The following is an 18,233-nucleotide window of genomic DNA, read 5'->3' on the forward strand; positions in this document are numbered from 1 at the left end:
GTTTATGATTTTCTTTTCTGAACAAAATGCACATATTCAGGAAAATAAATGGATTGACTCACAGGTGATGTTTATTTACGACAGTGTATGCAGCATCATTTCAAAGTTTGCTATTTTCTCTTTAAAGCTCACAGTAATTTAACACCTACTTCAGGAAGAAGAGATGGTGTGGTAGATAATTGATGCATCTCTGCAGTACTTGGAAATAGACAGCAGTTATTCACAGTAGCAACTCACTTCAAACCAACGTGTAAAATTGTCCTTTCACACATTAAATTTATACTTGCCACTTGCTGTAATATTCTTTAGATTTCTTTAGAAGCAGTGAACTTTCTCCTTGCTGGTTTATGTAGATCGTAAACAGCAGCTGTGCATTAAAGAAAGGGGCAGGAATGATGTCTCAGCTCTCAACACCACAGCGCAGAATCATTCAGAATATGCAGCGTATCGAAACAAGAGATGAATGCAGTACACAACAATATATTGTCACAGCTCCTCCTCAGAACCTTCTGAGGTGAATGAGAGTGAAGTAGTTGGAGGGTTTCACGCTTGAGCTCTCCATCTGTTGCTGCTTCAGGCAGGAGGATCTCCTCGTTTCTATTTGCTGGTTACAGGACTCATAGAAGTGTGTAATTTGTTAGACATCACTGAAATGCTTTACAGAAGGAACTATTTAGAGGTGATGGAGGTTTCTAATAAATAAAACTTGTAAAACCTTCATGTCTAGCTGCATGATCGACGTTTGTCCAAATAACTACCAATGATGTTGTTATTTCATCATGTCCACCCAGGCCTGATCTGTACCGAGCATCTGGGAAGTTTGAGCTCCTCGATCGCATCCTACCGAAGCTCCAGGCCACCGGCCACAGAGTCCTGCTGTTCTGCCAGATGACCACTCTCATGACAATCATGGAGGATTACTTCACTTACCGCAACTTTCAGTACTTACGTCTTGATGGTAAATACACACACACAGATTCACTTCATCCCCTTTTTCATTAGCAAAGAACAGTGTACAAAGCATGATATTATACCTGCTGTACTTTTATACCATGCACACAGTACTTTCAGAGACAAACTGATTGTTGAATGGTTTTATCACATTTTGAATCCTGCTTAATTAGAACCACTTCATGCCCTTTACAGACACCTCTGAAACTTTTAATTGGTCAGAGTAGTGGCACAGTATGTGATGTTTTTATTTTCCTGAAAACAAAAGGCTTTTTTTTTTATCAGAGTAAGAAGAAGAAGAAGTAAAATCTGACTTTTCAAAGTTAACTTGACAGCTTTCAAACTAATTTTGATCATGATATGTTTCAGGAACCACCAAGTCTGAGGACCGAGCTGCACTGCTGAAGAAATTTAACGAGGAAGGATCTCAGTACTTCATCTTCCTGCTCAGCACAAGAGCCGGTGGCCTCGGCCTCAACCTGCAGGCAGCTGACACTGTCGTCATCTTTGACAGTGACTGGAATCCTCACCAGGTCCGTCGCATCTGTACATTTTATCATTATAACCTGAGAGGACAATAGAGCTCACAGTGTGAACATATGATTATAGAAAGGGTTCAGTGTGTTGGTTAAAGTGTTGCCAGTTCTTCGTAGTCTGCCACCAATTAAGTCAACTTGTAGGGATATTTAAGGACTTAAGTTGCTTGTTTAGATGTTAAACAGTCAAATAGTGACAGTTTTTATTAACTCAAGTCTGTGCTTACGTTTTGTGTTGGTGAAATGGAAGTAAAGCGTCTCCCTAAAAATTGTGTTTGGTCTCATGCAATATGTATTTGAAGCAATTCCTGTTCAGTGGTGCAAAATATTGGATGAAGGAATGAAATTTCAGACAAATATTTGCTGCACCAGATTTATCACAGCAGACCACTCACTGCAGCAGAAGACAACCAAATTTGAAAGCAGCCTTAGCAACTTTTTGTCAGATATATTCTCCATTTGTGTTCTGAGTGTATGGCTGGACAGATTCAGCAGCATTAAAAAGAGTTTTGTTTTGTTTGTCTGTGATGTTTATTTTTAGTTTAGGAACACAGACTCTTGACTTGAGTAGATGGTTCCTGGTTTGGTGGGTCAGGGCTCTACCAGGCGTGTTTATGATACAGAACTTTGCCTTTGTTTTGATTTTATTTGGCAGTAAGCAGGCGTTAATTTTGTACCTTTTGTAAAAGGACATATTTCTTGTCTTACATTGAGGCACTATTTCCCTTTGATCTGCTGAATCCAGGACCTTCAGGCTCAGGACCGGGCTCACCGCATCGGTCAGCAGAACGAGGTGCGTGTGCTTCGTCTCTGCACCGTCAACAGTGTGGAGGAGAAAATCCTTGCAGCTGCCAAATACAAACTGAACGTGGATCAGAAGGTCATCCAGGCGGGCATGTTCGACCAGAAGTCCTCGAGCCACGAGCGCCGTGCTTTTCTCCAGGCCATTTTAGAGCATGAGGAGCAGAATGAGGTAAAGTCTGAGAGTGTAAGTTGTGTTGAATTAGAAGCACAATCATCTCAAGAAGGGCAAGATGAGATATTCAAGCCTGAGCAGTCACCTTTATATAATGAATGTAGGAGGCTGTAAATAGTTTTTTTTTCCTGCTGATTAAATTATGCATGCTGGTTTTGATTGAATTACCTCAGGGCCAGACACAGCTCCGTAGATATGATCAGCGAGTTAACCATCCTTCACTTATAATATTACATGGGTTGATAATGCAATTTCAGCTGTTTAATTGGTATTTGATCAAGTCTGTGCACCATACTTGACTGATTTGTTTGGAACTGAGCATGAGAAGCTTCTGTATCGCTGCAACAGTTAAAGCTGACACTTGAAGGAGTGATATTATCTTATAAATGTTTCCAGTCGACTGTCTCTTGATGTTTTTTTCCTCCTTTTTTGTAATTTTAGGAGGAAGATGAGGTACCTGATGATGAAACCCTCAATCAGATGATAGCTCGCAATGAAGATGAATTTGAGCTCTTCATGGTAAGAAAAGTTCACATTTTTGTGAGATCTAATTGGCATCTAAATTGCAGAGTAAAACTATGAAATGACTAGTCTTAAAATATTAATTTGCCAGAAGTGGAGTAGCGAACATCTGATTCTCTTCTCCATCTAAACCAGAATAATTGTAGGCTGTCCATCATGTCAAGACCATTATTCTGGTTAAAATTCAGCATTTGTTCTGGCACTTTCAGACTTGGCAACAACTGTCCCCTGCCAGATGCTTCGTCTTGCATAGAAAGTAACTGAATTGTCATGTACATGTTGTTCAGTGTACTGTACTTGGCAGTTTTACACCTCATAACTCAGTTTGAGACCATCTGTGTGTGAAATGTCCTCTACAGTTGTTCTGTCTCTCAGCGCATTTACTGGTTTGCTAACAAGATGCAGCAGAAGTTTAAGCATTTTTCTTATTCATTAACTTGGTACTGCACAAGCTGAAACTGCTCTGGTTCCTGGTGGTGTTGCCTTGTCTTTTGTGGTTAGCTCCATCAGCTATTTTTAAAACTGTTGCTCTGAGTGAACTGAATCTGTATTGTGATTATGTTGAATTCATCACTGCACGGCCTTGAGAATAACTACACATTAGGTCTGATTTGGTGAGTGACAGATGTGTGTGCAGAGACTCATGCAGTTTAGAGGAGGAGAGTGTAGCCCAGGTTATTTCCTGCAGCTACAGTTTACAGACGTCCTATAAACGCCTCACAAGCAGGCTAGAGAAGCCTCTAGTCTCCATTTAGTTGCTCTTGTACTCACAACTCAGACATGTGTGAAATCAGTTAGTTTTAAAAGAGTGAAATAAGGTGCTGTAATGTGAGATTTGCTTAACTTGAAATTGATTTTATCCACCTGGGAGGGCTGCCCAAGGTAGAGCCTGTGTATGGGAAATGCTGCATAGACATAGTGATTGCATGGCAGTAGTTTCCTGTTCAGTAATGAAACAAGGTGCCATAGTCTCATGGCTTGTAAACACAAGTCACATATAATTAAGGCACAATATGGCCTGATTATGTGCGATGCATCCACTTGATTGAAGCACAGATCTAATGTCTAGGTTCCATTCATATGGTAAAACAAAGGAACCAAAAACTCTGTCATCTGCTGCGTGACCTGATGTGATTTTCTTGCTTTTCTCCTCAAGCGTATGGACATGGACCGACGCCGGGAGGACGCCAGAAACCCGAAGCGTAAACCTCGCCTAATGGAGGAGGACGAGCTGCCTTCTTGGATCATCAAAGATGATGCTGAGGTTGAACGGCTCACGTACGAAGAGGAGGAGGAGAAGATGTTCGGCCGAGGATCGCGCTGTCGTCGGGACGTTGACTACAGTGACACGCTGACTGAAAAACAGTGGCTGCGGGTAAAGTCTGAGCTCATATTAATCTCTGAACGTTTTTCTCTGAAATTAAAGACCAAATCTAAAATGTAAACATATCTAAAATATAAATCTAACTGCTAGAAAACACATTTCCACTTCTTCACTCAGCACTGCAGTTAATTAGTCAGAATCAGAAAGCTGAGGGGAGATTGCTTTGTTACAGCGAACATGTGTAATTTACTTACTGGTTTGATTTGCATGAACTCAATTTGGATAATTAAAGATAAGAAACTTTGTTTCTGTGCTCCACACCTGTTTGAACACCACACTTGTAAAGTCATTCAGTTACTGGGTGTGGGTGTGATATGTAATCCCACTCTGTTTATGTTTAAAACTGCTATTAACCTGTAGCTTAATTTCTTTAGTCTGAAACAGAGAAACTTTCTTATTGTGTTTGGTTTGTTTGTGCTCACAGTGCCAACTTATAAATCAGGGTTTATACTCCTTCATAAGAAGTTACACACAAATAACTTGTTCATCTTTTGCCTTGTCAACAAAACCAGTGTTAGTCTCTGAATACTTCCAACTTCCCCATGTTTCTGTGGCTCTCAGCACTCAGCCAGTTTCCAGCTGAACAGTATTTTTTTGCAAAAAAGAAAAACATCCTTACATATCTCTCCACACGCCAGGTTAAACACAAGCTTCTGCAACAGCAGCACCTCAGCGACAAAAGATTTTCATACTCGCATACATTTTAATGCATCAAGCAAATTACTATCCATTGTTAACAGAGCAAGTCTTAGCCATTATTAGATGCCCTTCTTTTTTTTTTTTCGGTCGATGCTAATAGCACCCAGTCACCCACACCAAATGTACTGTGACACCTTCCCCTGGAGAGATGTCTCAGGCCTGGCAGATCCATTTTATTGACTGTGGCTCAGGTGTTTCAGGGGTAACAAGAATAGAACAAAGAAACTTTGATGCTCAGGTGACAGTATGTTGGAAGTGTCAGCTGTGCTTCTGAAAGAATCTAATTAGAAGAAGAAAAGTGTGTAGAGGCTTGTGTCCGTTTCGGGGGGAGGGTGGGTCTAAATCTTTCTGTAAAAAAAAAAAAAAATTTTGCATAAAATGTAATGTGAATTTTATATGAATATAATTAGGGCTGGGTGTTAAATATCACAATATAAATTGAGTCACTATTTCTGTCAAACCTGAAGGTTCCTTTTTACTCCCAAGTGAGATGTGTAGGCACCATAAGGTCAATTTGATGCACCTGTCAGAAGAACCTGATTCAATTCACAGTGGATGAGTTGTTACACTTTTTTTAGCTGCCTCACAGTTCACACACAGAGCACTGCAGGAGCAACAGAGCGACAGGCTGCAAACTACAACAACATCTTATCATAAAATGACCAAACCACAAAACTAACTGACGAAAACAGAGGCAGAGTGACAGCGTGAGGCAGGCAGTGCGAGTCGCTCCAATTCTCTCCGCTCCGGTGTCAGGTGAGAGTTGTATGCTAGTCGCGAGCTAACTACTAGCTAACTCGACTAGGTAACATTAAGTCAGATTTGTTTTTGTATTTTCTACTGGGACAAATCCCAAATCCCAGATCCTGCTGAGTTTTTATCAGCTGTCTGTCTCCACTGGCTCTCGGGGCTCCTACTCCTGATGTACTGGTGTGTAAGGCTGCAGTATCCAAGACATTAGCACGTATACTTACTCCTGCGCTCTGACTCTGTTCCAGCCTCATGATTGGTTCAGCGCTATTCTCATTTTCATTGGCTTTTCATATCGTCTGTCAAAACACATCATCATATTGGATAAGAGGAAGTGATTGTGGGATTAACCTTGTCTCTGGTCTGGCTCCTTTTCAACTCCAGGCCATCGAGGATGGAAACCTGGAAGAGATGGAGGAGGAGATCCGACTGAAAAAGCGCAAACGCAAGAGACGTCAGGACAAGGACTCGTCAAGCAGAGACGATGGCAGCGGCAAGGCCAAGAAGCGACGAGGACGTCCACCCGCAGAGAAACTCTCCCCCAACCCCCCCAAACTCACCAAGCAAATGAACACCATCATCGATACAGTGATCAACTACAGAGACGGGTAAGGAGATTTTCTCTATTTTATCATTTTCCCTTTGCCAGTCAGTGGGAAACAACATCTCAAGATTTCAGAACTGTTATTGTTCTAAGTCGACCTCAAACAACCTGCACAGCTCTGTCAATCTCACCCACACATCATTTTATTCTTGTGGCAGTTTGATGAATCACATCTTCTCTGAAACACTTCCAGGAACTGAACATTATTAACCTTTATAACAGTAGAGTGTTGAGATACCTGTTGTGTTAGTTTTAGGCATTTAAACTGGCAAGCAAGTTTATTTCTGGCGTCATCTCCCCTTATACCAAATCAACGACCACCATCTGGCATGGAAGGACAAATCTCCAGTTACAGTGAGTGTGCTGAAAGGTTCTCACAGTGCCACAGTAGCTTTGCCCACACAGGATACTCATCAGTTGTCCATTTGACTGAACAGACATAAATTATTTAGCTGTGTCAACATAAGTGGCCAAAATGCTTCTGTGTCTGAACACATCTTGTGTAGACCCTGATGGAGGTCTATAAATATTACTGAAGTGCTGGTGACATGCCTCTCTCACTACTATACTGTGACACCTTACTTAAACCTAAACCTTAATACAACACTGCAATATATGCAGAGGATTTACATTTTTAGATGCTTTTGCCAAGAAGTCTAACCAGGACATCCTGTACATGATAATGTGTCTCTGACTTTTATTAAAGTTGACTTTTATTATTAATTCCTGCTTGATGTTGGAGGTCAAACAGAGGCGGTACATAACCCTTTTTAGAGAAGTGTTTTAAAACTGAATGGAGCTGTAGACCGGTCCAGTGGATGATTTATGTGTTGTGCTGTCAAGTGCCACCACCAGAACTGAACACTCTGACATAGAAAGCAGAGTTGTTTGGGTTAATAATGGTCTGCAGTCGCCCCTTATGACAGGTAATGTTAGCCTGTGAAAGTGGAAGTGATTCAGACTCAGAAACCCTGGTCTAAATCTGGTTGTGACGCAGGTTTTGCACCAAGTCAGCAAGAGATCTGCGGAGTGACATGTCACCATTGGCAATGTGTGGGCTGGATGTTTGGTCTTTAGCAGTCCCTGATCGCTGCTTTGTCTGCATGCAATGCAGGAGCAACAGCGTGTTAATCTGTAAACTTTACAACCGAGTCTTGTCTTAAAACGACCGAACCACAAAACCAACTGATGGAAGTAAAGACAGTAATGGAAACGGAGGGCAGACACTACACAGCGTGAGGCAGGACAGTGCACCTCCTTTCTATCGGCCACACCAATACTTTGAGCTCTGGTGTCAGGTGTTTGCCTGCCTGCAGAGAGTTGCACCCCTGTTGCAGGAACGCCCACAGTTACAGCAAAAACTCCTGGTGTTATGGCGAGTTAGCAGCGGTGGACAACTTGACAAGATGACAACTTTATATGAAAACCAAGAACAAATAGTCAAATCATTGTATTGAACAGCCAAATCTGAGTGAGGAGATTCTGAGTCCTAACATGCAGGTTTACAGGTGAGCTGCTGCCACAGAAACGGTGCATCTGCTCTCCTTAGGGCCCAATCTGTCTCTGTTACGGTATATCTAAAATAAAAACAAACTTCTGAGTTCAGGAAAACACCTCTGTTTGTGAGACTGTAGCAAATAGGCCATGCCTTGATTATCCAATGGAAAGTACAGATTTCTCCCCAGTCAGCAGAATAAAAAAAACAGACATGAAGTCATGTCTTAGGAGCAGTACAACAGTCCTGAAACTTAGTTATGTGAGTGTGGTCTGTTTTGTTGTGTCTGGGTTTTCTTCTTTCTTTCAAGTATGTGTGTCTCTGTCTCTGTGTTATATACACACCAGTGCATGGAGGAACATGTGCATTCGTGTTCCCATTACTCAAATATGCACTGGCGGAGTACTGTGCCGCAGCTTTTCCAGGAAACTGCTACCTGCCTTTCCAGAAGTCAAATTCTTTCCTCTCCCAGTTGATGGTTGTTCTTCCCAGAGCATCTCAATCATCGCTCTGGCGCTCCACTCGCTTAACTAGACTGGGAGATTTTGGAATTTCCACCACAGGGCTTTGGATTCCTGGGTTGCAGCGCGGTTTCCTCATAAAACAAACTACACCTCTAAACTGCATAAAGCAAATGTGAGTGCAACTAAAATTTGATTTGGAGCTTCCTGGAATTTAATATGCTCCTATCTGTTGGAGTGGAGCCAGGCAGCAGTCTAAGCTCCATGTCCTCCATAAACCAGATTAAACTGTGAAGAGATCTCTAATAAACATGGCAACAGAGATCACTGTGATCTGTTTTGAAGTTGTTTTACCATCTTGCTGTCACAAGCCTTGAGAGGGAAACGTCCCAGTTCGAATCCTTTGGGATCACATCTCCCTTATTTCCAGTGTCTTTCACAGTCAACAGTTGGGTCTGTTCCCAGAGGTCCCCATTGCCATAACGCTGGCTTGAAAGGCATCAGTCCACACATCAAAGATATAAAAACCCATTTTGGACATACCATCCACCTTTGTGTTTTCAGCACAGTTTACACAGTGGATCTAAGCTCACGGCATGTTCAGGAGAGAGGCCACCGCGCTGGTGGGTGATCGTACAATCACCAAGTCATCTGAGATCAGCTGCCTTGAAATCAGGCTGAGCTTCTCTGTCTTCCTTTATTTATTTAGAGGAATTTATTATTTCAGTTATTATGAAACAGCTAAAAGTCGGTAATTAAAAAAGATGCTCTGTTAGCAGTTCAAACTTTCCACTAATTTATGTGAACAATATATTTTTGTGCATCCTGACATAAACCACAAAAAAAAAAATCTGTTGATCTGCTCTTGAAAAATTTGGTAGGCAGAGGGCCTTGCTGTTAATGCTGTGTTTTTAATTGTAGGCAAACATGCTTTCTGCTTTCTGCTTTCATGCGTCACAGAAACTCAGTTTAGTGATTCCTTATTTAGAATTAAAGTCTAAAAAATTGCTTATTTATGTCGGCCTTTTGCTGATAAATCATGAAAGTCCCAGTTTCCTGTCTCTCCCTAGACTGTCATTTGTTGAAAAAGAAGAAATTTTTCCAGTTGTTTTGTAATCTGAGCACTTGAAGGCAATTCCAAATTTATTTGCATAGCACATTTTATTCACAAGAGCAGTTTAAAGTGCTTTACATAATGCATTAAAAACATCAAAAAGATGGAACAGCATTCAAAACAGCAACAGATAAACACATGTAAATGGAGATGAATAGAAATCTTTTAAAGGAAATAAAAAAATTAAGAACAGAGACATAAATAAAGGAAAGGAGGTTAAAATGGTTCATGGTGAATATTTAATATTCAGTCAAAAGCAGGAAGTTTTTAATCTGGATTAAAGGTGCACAGTAGCAGTACTTTAAAGTCTCTTCTCTGACACACTGGATCCCTGTCGTAGTCATAAATAAAGCAGCAGACTCACGGTCAGACTAGCAGTAGTTGCTGAGTGTGGGAAAACATATTTCTCATTACTTTTCTCACACAGCCTTTTCCCAGCTTGTCCAGCATCTGAGCCGCTGTCCTCCCAGTCAGAGACCAGCTTACAGTATCTGGCCTCCAGGCTGCTTATTAACTGGCGGGCGAAGGTCTTGACAGTCAGCCAAAGCAGCAGCAAGTGGATCCTTAAATAATCCCCATTTGGCCTGACAAATCAGTTTAAATGTACCAAAGTAACATTAGAGTTTATGGTAATAAAGTCTCAAAACCCAACAGTGTTAAATCTTGGCAGAATTTAACACCTAATAAAGTAACGAGGCATTAATAATGTGATGCAGACGGATCAGCGTTGCAGAGACCTCGGCGTTGGCGGCGTAGAAAACCTTTTGTGGGAGGAAGCACTGCAGATGAGCAAGAGATGGTATTACTGACACGAGCAATCAAGATCCTCTGTGTTTACAAGGTTGATGCAAAAAACATGAACACTCATTCCTCCTCACTAACTTGTCTCTTTTCCCGTTTTCCCAAACTCTGGGGAAATTAGTTGGGGGAAAATTGCAGTTAAAGACGGCCCTGTCAGTGTTATTAATGTGGACTCATTTTTGCAGCTGTGTACCGCATACTGACTCAGAAGAACCTTGAAACGGATAGAGCATTGAGCATGTATAGTTTATCAATATATAATTTTAATGGTCATCTATGGAGCAACTCTCTTAAGTATTCAGAGTACGGAGTCGATACGAGTATACTTCTCTGGAAGATTAATAGATCGAGCCACAGTGACTCATACATGTTGTATAATTGTGGACCAACTGTGTTAAAGCTCTGTGCTTGTATATTTTATTTCACATCCTACTTATATGAGCTTCTTTGTTGTTTCTGAATTATCATTCTACTCAACATATTGCAAGTCCTCCCTTGTACTCAGTTGCTTGTTCTTTACCTCAGCTAACGTAGCCCCGAGCATCAACACTTTTTTATTAATTGTGCTGCATTATTCATGTTTATAAAAACAGACATTATAACACTGCAAGAGGCCAAATTATGATTTATACACCAAGGAAAGGTTTGGGATTGCAAGTCACAGAAAACATGACTCACTGTTCTTAATTATAATTATTATAGTAATTTTTTTGTATTACTTTCAGTGTTTGTCTCAGCGTCTCATTTAGCAGTTCATGTTCATGATCACTTCAGGAACTGCTCTTCTCTGGAGTGTTTTTGAAAGTGATTACTGTTTTTAGTCTGTTGAGCTGTTTCTGGATGAAATACAGAGCCTGTATTTACATAATAAAAGAACTTAGTGATGCGCTCACAGTAGTTTTTGGACAACAATGAAGGTATGTGGGACGGACCAATAAGCTAAATCAGTTGCTGAATGTGTGTTGAATTTCTTTGTTTTCATTTCCAGGTCAGGAAGACAACTAAGTGAAGTCTTTGTCCAACTACCATCCAGGAAAGAGCTCCCAGAATATTATGAGCTGATCAGAAAACCTGTGGACTTCAAAAAGATCAAGGTGTGATGAATATGATAACCCAGCAATTAATAGAAATGATGACTAGGAGCAAAAGTATGTGTCTAACTGCTTTTTACAGGAGTCCTAATAAATACTTAGAAAAATGATAAACAGACTCCTAAACACAGCGTTAAGAGTTGTCATTTCCTGACATTTATTGCACAAAAAATAATAATCTTATTGATCGTTATTTATAGTTTATTTATGTCAGCATTGTGGGGATGAGAGAGAATCAAGCTGTTGCTCCCATGCTGGTGTTTTTCTGTCAATAGGAACGTGTGAGAAATCATAAATACAGGAACGTGGGAGACCTGGAGAAGGACGTGATGCTGCTCTGCCACAACGCCCAGACCTTCAACCTGGAGGGATCCCAGGTCAGAAACACAGCTTTCTTTTTTTTTTTTTTTCCTCTGCAGTGTTAAACCTCATGTGGCAGAGAGCCAGGCGTCTGCAGTTTTTCACTCTCAAGTTGTTCTGATTAACAATTAACTGCTTAATCAATTCACAGAAACATTGGCAGGGGATCCTTTGGGTTGCGGGGTGGGGCCTCCATGGATCAGGCTTGTTCAGGTGCATGTTCAGGAGTTGAGAAGCCAGGGTCAATACTTTGGCTTTGTTATCATTTATGATGGACACATTGTCCTGCTGCCATGCTTGGTCTGCAGCAGTGTTTTGGTGAAAAAATGAAATCCAGGACCCAAGGTTTGCCAGCAGAACATTGTATTGTGTCAAGATGATGTTTTTCACTTCACTTAATGCATCCTTACTTTACTTTCATTTCCTAAACGATTTTCACTGTATAATCTGTGTAAGAAGAAGTAGGTCCTTCAGAAAAAAGGACCAGGTCTTTGTATAATGGGCTAAGCCACTCAGGGGCAAGCCTATTACCAACCAACAAAGACTGTCTAACTGGATGGTGGATGCTATTACAATGGCCTACTTCAGTTCTGAAGTTTCTGCTAAGGTCGTTGCAAACTAATGACCTTGTTAAAGGGGTCTTTGTTGCTGCAACATTTTATAGTCCCGTCCTGAGCGTGGGCTCTTTGGCAGACTTTCTTCATCCACGTACTTGTATCTAGTTGGGTTGGTGGTCAGTTGTTGAGATGAGCTTGTTTGGCAACACTTAAGACTCCATTATTATTTAAGTATTTGTGTCACCTCAGAGTAGCATGAATGGGATGTCTCAGAAATATATAAACGGTGGAGGCCCATTCGGAGCTGGACTAATGAATGCTGTGAATACACACTGGAACATATCCCATCATTGAAACAACTGCTATGAAAGAGAAAGTCCACACACTCTCTAGTTCCTCCTCTGATGTGGAAACTTGCTGCTTTTCTCAGTCACTGTAAATTGAATCTACTTGGGTTTTAGACTGTTGTTTGGACAAGTCAGCACATCTGAAAGCATCATCTCTGAGCTCAGGGACTTGCTATGGGCATTTTTGGCTATTTTCTGGAACTTTATAGAGCACATGTAATTGTGGAATTATGTTCACCTTTTACACTCTGTTTTTATCCCTTTATCCACCAGTCTAACCCTTCTATCATTTCTGTTCTTCATCCATTAATGCTTATTATCGTGCACCTTACTACAACCACCCATCTTCACCTTTCCATTATTATCTTGACCCTCACACCCCCTTTTGTCAAGCAGGCTCTTTCCCAGTATTATATGTTATTCTTGCTGTTCAAGGAACTGTTTATAAAATCTCTTCCTCTTTTTTTTTCCTGCAGATATACGAAGACTCAATTGTCCTTCAGTCTGTGTTCAAGAGTGCCAGGCAGAAAATTGCCAAGGACGAAGACAGTGATGACGACAGCGACGAGGATGATGATGATGAGGATGAGTCAGAGGCCGAGGGTAAGAGGACAGGCATACACCAACACATTTGTATCATCTCATTTAAATTCTACACTGTAAACCCAGTGAATGCCTCCTCTGGTTTGAGATTCACTTTTTCTGCCATCCCTGTGGGAGCTGTGTGGACGACTGTAGCTTTCAAATCGTAGCACAGAGGAAAAATATAAGTCCGTAAAGTAGAAATGTTGTAACTGCGCTTTGGGAGGAAAAAAGGTTTATTTTAATTGGGCATTAAAATACATTCTTGACCTTGAAAACATCACAATCACAAAAAACAGTAAAAATATTTCAATAAAAATAAATACTGATCAAGAATTACAAAAAAAATAAGTTTTATTTTTGAGCATAAACACTTGATATGTCCAGTCAAAACATCCCATTTTCATTATGGGTTATTTAGTATAGAGTGATTTATGTAGAATTAAATCAACAACACAGTACAGTGTTCAAAAAGTGAAGGAGTCTGAATACTTTCTTAGACCACTGTGTATGATATGATATCAAAAACAAAAGACAGAGATTCTAAGTTTTATTGGAGCTTGTCCATTAAACATAAATCAGTGATTACAGATATAATCATGTCTTCTGAGCCAAGATGTGGGTGGAAACTTAAGACGAGATGAGTCTAATTTTTGTTTTCTGGCTAAGCAAACAATGATAAAACCAGTTATATAAGACTGTTTTTTTGGTTGAACTTCACATTTTCGCCTGGTCTGCCCCTTGTGCCTCATTCAGCCAAGTCGGTGCGGGTTAAGATCAAGCTGAGTAAGGAGGCGCGGAGCCACGACAAAGGCAAGAAGAGGCAAAGCCGAGGGAAGGCCAAGCCGGTGGTCAGCGACGACGACAGCGACGAGGACCAGGACGATATTGTAGGTCATTCCACCTCACAGCATTTTACTGCGTCATTAGTGAATCTTTCAACATTACAACTCTCAAATAATTCAACATTAGCTACCACAGCACAGGAAAGCTTACAGGCACTGTCTGTCCCTTATCTTTTTGCATGGAACATGAAGAAATAAAACAGGGTGCTGTTGGCAGTCTTTCTCAATCACGCTGGATCTAAATCCCGTTTGTCTCGATTCAGAATCCCGCTGGTTCTCGTCCAGCTGTCTAATCAGTCGCCATTTCACCTGCACCTGAGATGCCAGGTGCAGGCAATTACTGCTAAATGGTTTGTAGGAGAAAGAAAAGAGGAAACAGCAGCGCTTTTGGTCATCTCGAACATTTACAGTCAGTCACAAAGGCTCGGCTCAGAGCGAGTGTTTGGAGACAAACACACATCAGTGTCACAGTAATGACGTTTAGGTTTAAAACATGTGGATCGAGGTCCAGGTATTTCCTGCCAAAAATCTCTCCACTCGCAGAGGAAAGTAACTGCAGGAACAGTTTCTTTTTTTCTGTTTTTTTGTATATATAATTGCCTCTCACACACTCCAACATTAGTGCAGTTAGCAGGGCAACTCAGTTATTTTCAGCATCAATCAGTCAGTTATTTATAAGAAAGAAAAAAAAAAGAGAACTGGATTCAGAATTATTCTGGTATTCCTATCACCATACTTTGATAACAGTTCTTCTTTACAAATCTCCCAAATAGGGTTGTAGTCTAATAACAATAGTGATTACAATAGAAAGTTTATTTATACAGCACTTTTTAAAACAAGTGTTTTACATTGTTGAACCAAGATTAAAATATTTTAAGACTGCAATGAGCAATCAGACATAAAATTGAATAAAACATTTGACAATAATTTAAGATAAAAACAGTCAAAGCAGCAGCAATAATAATAATAATAATAATAATGATAATAGTAACTGTGTTTAAAAGATCTGTGCTTTAAAGGATGTTGCAGATTCTGCCTCAGATAATCGTCTCAGCGCTTGTCAAAATCCTGTGTTCTCAGTCTGCAGTTGTTTCCTCCTGTTACTTTAAAAGCTGAAATGGCTCTTTACAATTCACATGGGTTTCAAAATGTCAGTCAACCACAGAGCAAAGTCTGTAAACTGAATATATTTCATGGTGCATTCATCTCTCAGACTGTATGTCACTGTATTACTCACCTTCTTTTGTGTTTATCCTATTCAGTGGACTACATCATCTAATTTGCTGCCAGCATACAGTGAAATCAGTGATGGGAAATTAAAGCCATGACAGCCACCACTAATGCATCAGCCTTCATATAATTAGCAGCTAATACATCCTCCCTCCTTCTGCTTTTCCTATTGGTTCTATAAGTGAAATCCTGGCTGCTATGAGTCATTCATACATCAACACCACAGAGCTTTGAAGTTTTACTTTCCTCTCCAATTTAGATTAATTCAGTGGATGCTTTATTGGTATGACCTGTACATTCGACACCATGACAGAGAATGATGTTACTTGTCACTTGCCGTAGCTGCTGATCTCCATCAAACGGACGACACCACCATATTTTAAAACTAAAGATAACATTTTGCAGGGAACCGGGGAGATTCTTAAACTCAAGGTGACATTTTATCAGTCCAGGTCTGACTGTGACGGCCTGTTTCCACAACCAGGTTAATATTAATGTAAAAACAAAACTTTGACTTTGAATTCAACTTTTAAAAATTCAGTAGTTGTGCAATATCAGCATAAACAATAAAACTTTATGAATCTTGATCAACAGAGCCAAAAAAGAAGAAAACAAACACAGATATGACAAATGCAGGCTTTAAAATGTTTGTAAAAAATTGTGTTTGCAAATGTTTTATGTCGAAGTAAATGGAGAAAACGTTTATTTTAGACTGCTAGGATACACACAGTGTGTTTTGGTGAGAAACACTGAATGTGACTTCTGTTTGTTTACAAGCAAACTCCACAGGGCACCTCTAATTTAACTTGACAACTACAAAGTTCTCAGAGTGCAAACTTTTACCACGGCTGCACGTTCATCTTCATTAGTTGCTTTAAGAACAGAAAACGTAAACGTGCAGACTATTTTATCAATAAATTGATTGTTTTATTCATAATAAGTAAGAAAATAGTAAAAGGATCAAAAAACGCCTGAGACAGTGTGTTCAGATTATTATCTTTTTATTTGACCAACAGTCCAGAATCATCACATTTCAGAAGCCTCACAAATGATGTGAACGATTAATTGATGATTAATTTTCTCAGTCAACTAATTGTTGTAGCTCTGAGCTCAAGATCTGTTTTGCAACAGAGCACACACAAACAGCATCAGAAATAATCAGACACAGTGGTAAAAACGTTAAAATTAATTTCTTCAGTGGGATGAGATGTCAGAGTTTTAAAGTTGTTATTCTGTTTATATGATGCAAAGCGCTGGAAGGCAGTTCTGTTCTGTCCAAGGTTAGTGTTTATGTGTGGAGCATCAAAAGTTAGTCTTGAAATTAGGTCTGATGAAGAGAAGTTTTGTAATTTTATGAATAGTAATGAAATCTTCTTGATGCAAATGAAGACTTTATAATATTTATCTAACACAAAGCAAAGACTGGGAGAAAGGTGTAGCTCAGGTATCGAATGAGTTACCTGGTATTTTTTAAATCGTAAAGAATAAAGTACCTATAATTTTTTCTTGCTCTTTTTAAATGTATATATTACTAGAAAATACATGTTGAAATACATTTTGTGTCTTGTAACCCCATTGAAACCCCACGTGGGGTGAGCTAGATGATGAAATAAAAATAAAACGAAATGTAAAGCAACATTATACAACTATTTTACCTTTAAATCGCACTTTAGGAATCATTTTGACGCTACACTGACTAACTCCCTGAACACCTGTTCTTGCTCTATGCAACTTTGGAGAACTGGTACGATCTCTCTCTAACTGAGTGAAAGCCAGCAGCTTAAACCTCCAGGATCAGGCCCAGTAAGGTCAAGAGTAACGCCGAACTGTTGATCAGTTAAAAAGTCTTAGAAGTCAGTAGTTTAACAATCTAATGTGTTGGATGTTTTTTGCTGTAAACGTGGATGAGTCCTCTGTATAAAGAGCTGATTGACGCCTGTGTTGTGGTCAGAGTTAGAGTGGGACGATCGCTGAGAGCTTTGTCCCTGCTGCCAGCTGAAGTTGTCTTGATCGACTCCTTCAGCTGGACTTGACAATCAGGAGCTTTCTTGTTCTTTTCCTTTGAATTACATATTTGGGTGCCAACCTGACAATGCTGCATTTTGGGGGAAGTTTGGCCGTCTTGTCTTTTTCTGAATAATGAACCAGAAGTCTTTGTTAGAAGTCGTTACTTTTGAGAGGAATTGTTAAAGTAACAAACCTCCCAGGCTCGATGTGTTTACAGTTTAGCCTCTAAGGCCTGTTACACATTTAACACTGAAGGTAACAACAGTGCTGCTCATGTTCCTGGGATAAAAATAACAAGACTGTCTCCTGAAGTAATCCTTCACATTTTACAGCTGATTGAGTTACTGCAGTGAGTTGATTTTTCTGTCACTCTCATTCTCTCACATAATAATAATAATAATTTTATTTTATTCGTTTATTTTCAGCTCATCATCAGTGACAGCAGTAATTCTTGGCTGCTTGACAGACTTTCTCTCTCATTTATTGCTGCAGCAAAGACGTCAAGAGACGTTAAGAACTCATTTTCACTTGTCATGGATTTATTTCATTCTGTTCTTCAGAAACTCACACAGTTTAAACTCAACTAACCAAGCATGTTTAAGGCTACAAACATCCCAGAATGCAACACTGTAAAATACCGTAGTTACACTGATACTCACTCTATCAAAAAAGAATATCTGCTGTATTGCATGAACATGTTATTGTTTAGTCCTGAAATATAAGACAACTCCCATTTATCAACCTCAGTTTAAGAAAAAAAAAGTCTCATACTAGGGTCAATATGGTGTCCTTTCTGCACCAGAAAACTTTCTGCATAGTTTTTCCGTTCATTTGATTTAGATGCTGTGAAGTCTTACAATGGCAGGGAAGACCCTGGTATTACAACCTGCTGTGCAGTGGTTTGGTGTTAAATAAGCTTTA

At 39.9% G+C, this 18,233-nt stretch overlaps 1 protein-coding gene across 1 annotated transcript in view; it reads left to right on the forward strand.

Annotated features, from left to right (window-relative positions):
* Positions 1 to 18,233, forward strand: part of smarca2 (SWI/SNF related, matrix associated, actin dependent regulator of chromatin, subfamily a, member 2) — a 47,100-nt gene that overhangs the window by 25,671 nt on the left and 3,196 nt on the right. Inside the window, exons 24-33 of the mRNA XM_018669033.2 lie at positions 792 to 958; positions 1,321 to 1,484; positions 2,233 to 2,460; positions 2,905 to 2,982; positions 4,142 to 4,360; positions 6,203 to 6,426; positions 11,282 to 11,387; positions 11,660 to 11,761; positions 13,125 to 13,251; positions 13,987 to 14,120. Coding sequence (XP_018524549.1) covers positions 792 to 958; positions 1,321 to 1,484; positions 2,233 to 2,460; positions 2,905 to 2,982; positions 4,142 to 4,360; positions 6,203 to 6,426; positions 11,282 to 11,387; positions 11,660 to 11,761; positions 13,125 to 13,251; positions 13,987 to 14,120 — 1,549 coding nt within the window. The remainder of the gene's footprint in view (positions 1 to 791; positions 959 to 1,320; positions 1,485 to 2,232; positions 2,461 to 2,904; positions 2,983 to 4,141; positions 4,361 to 6,202; positions 6,427 to 11,281; positions 11,388 to 11,659; positions 11,762 to 13,124; positions 13,252 to 13,986; positions 14,121 to 18,233) is intronic.

Source organism: Lates calcarifer, linkage group LG13 (assembly GCF_001640805.2).
Source record: "Lates calcarifer isolate ASB-BC8 linkage group LG13, TLL_Latcal_v3, whole genome shotgun sequence".
Taxonomy (NCBI): domain Eukaryota; kingdom Metazoa; phylum Chordata; class Actinopteri; family Centropomidae; genus Lates; species Lates calcarifer.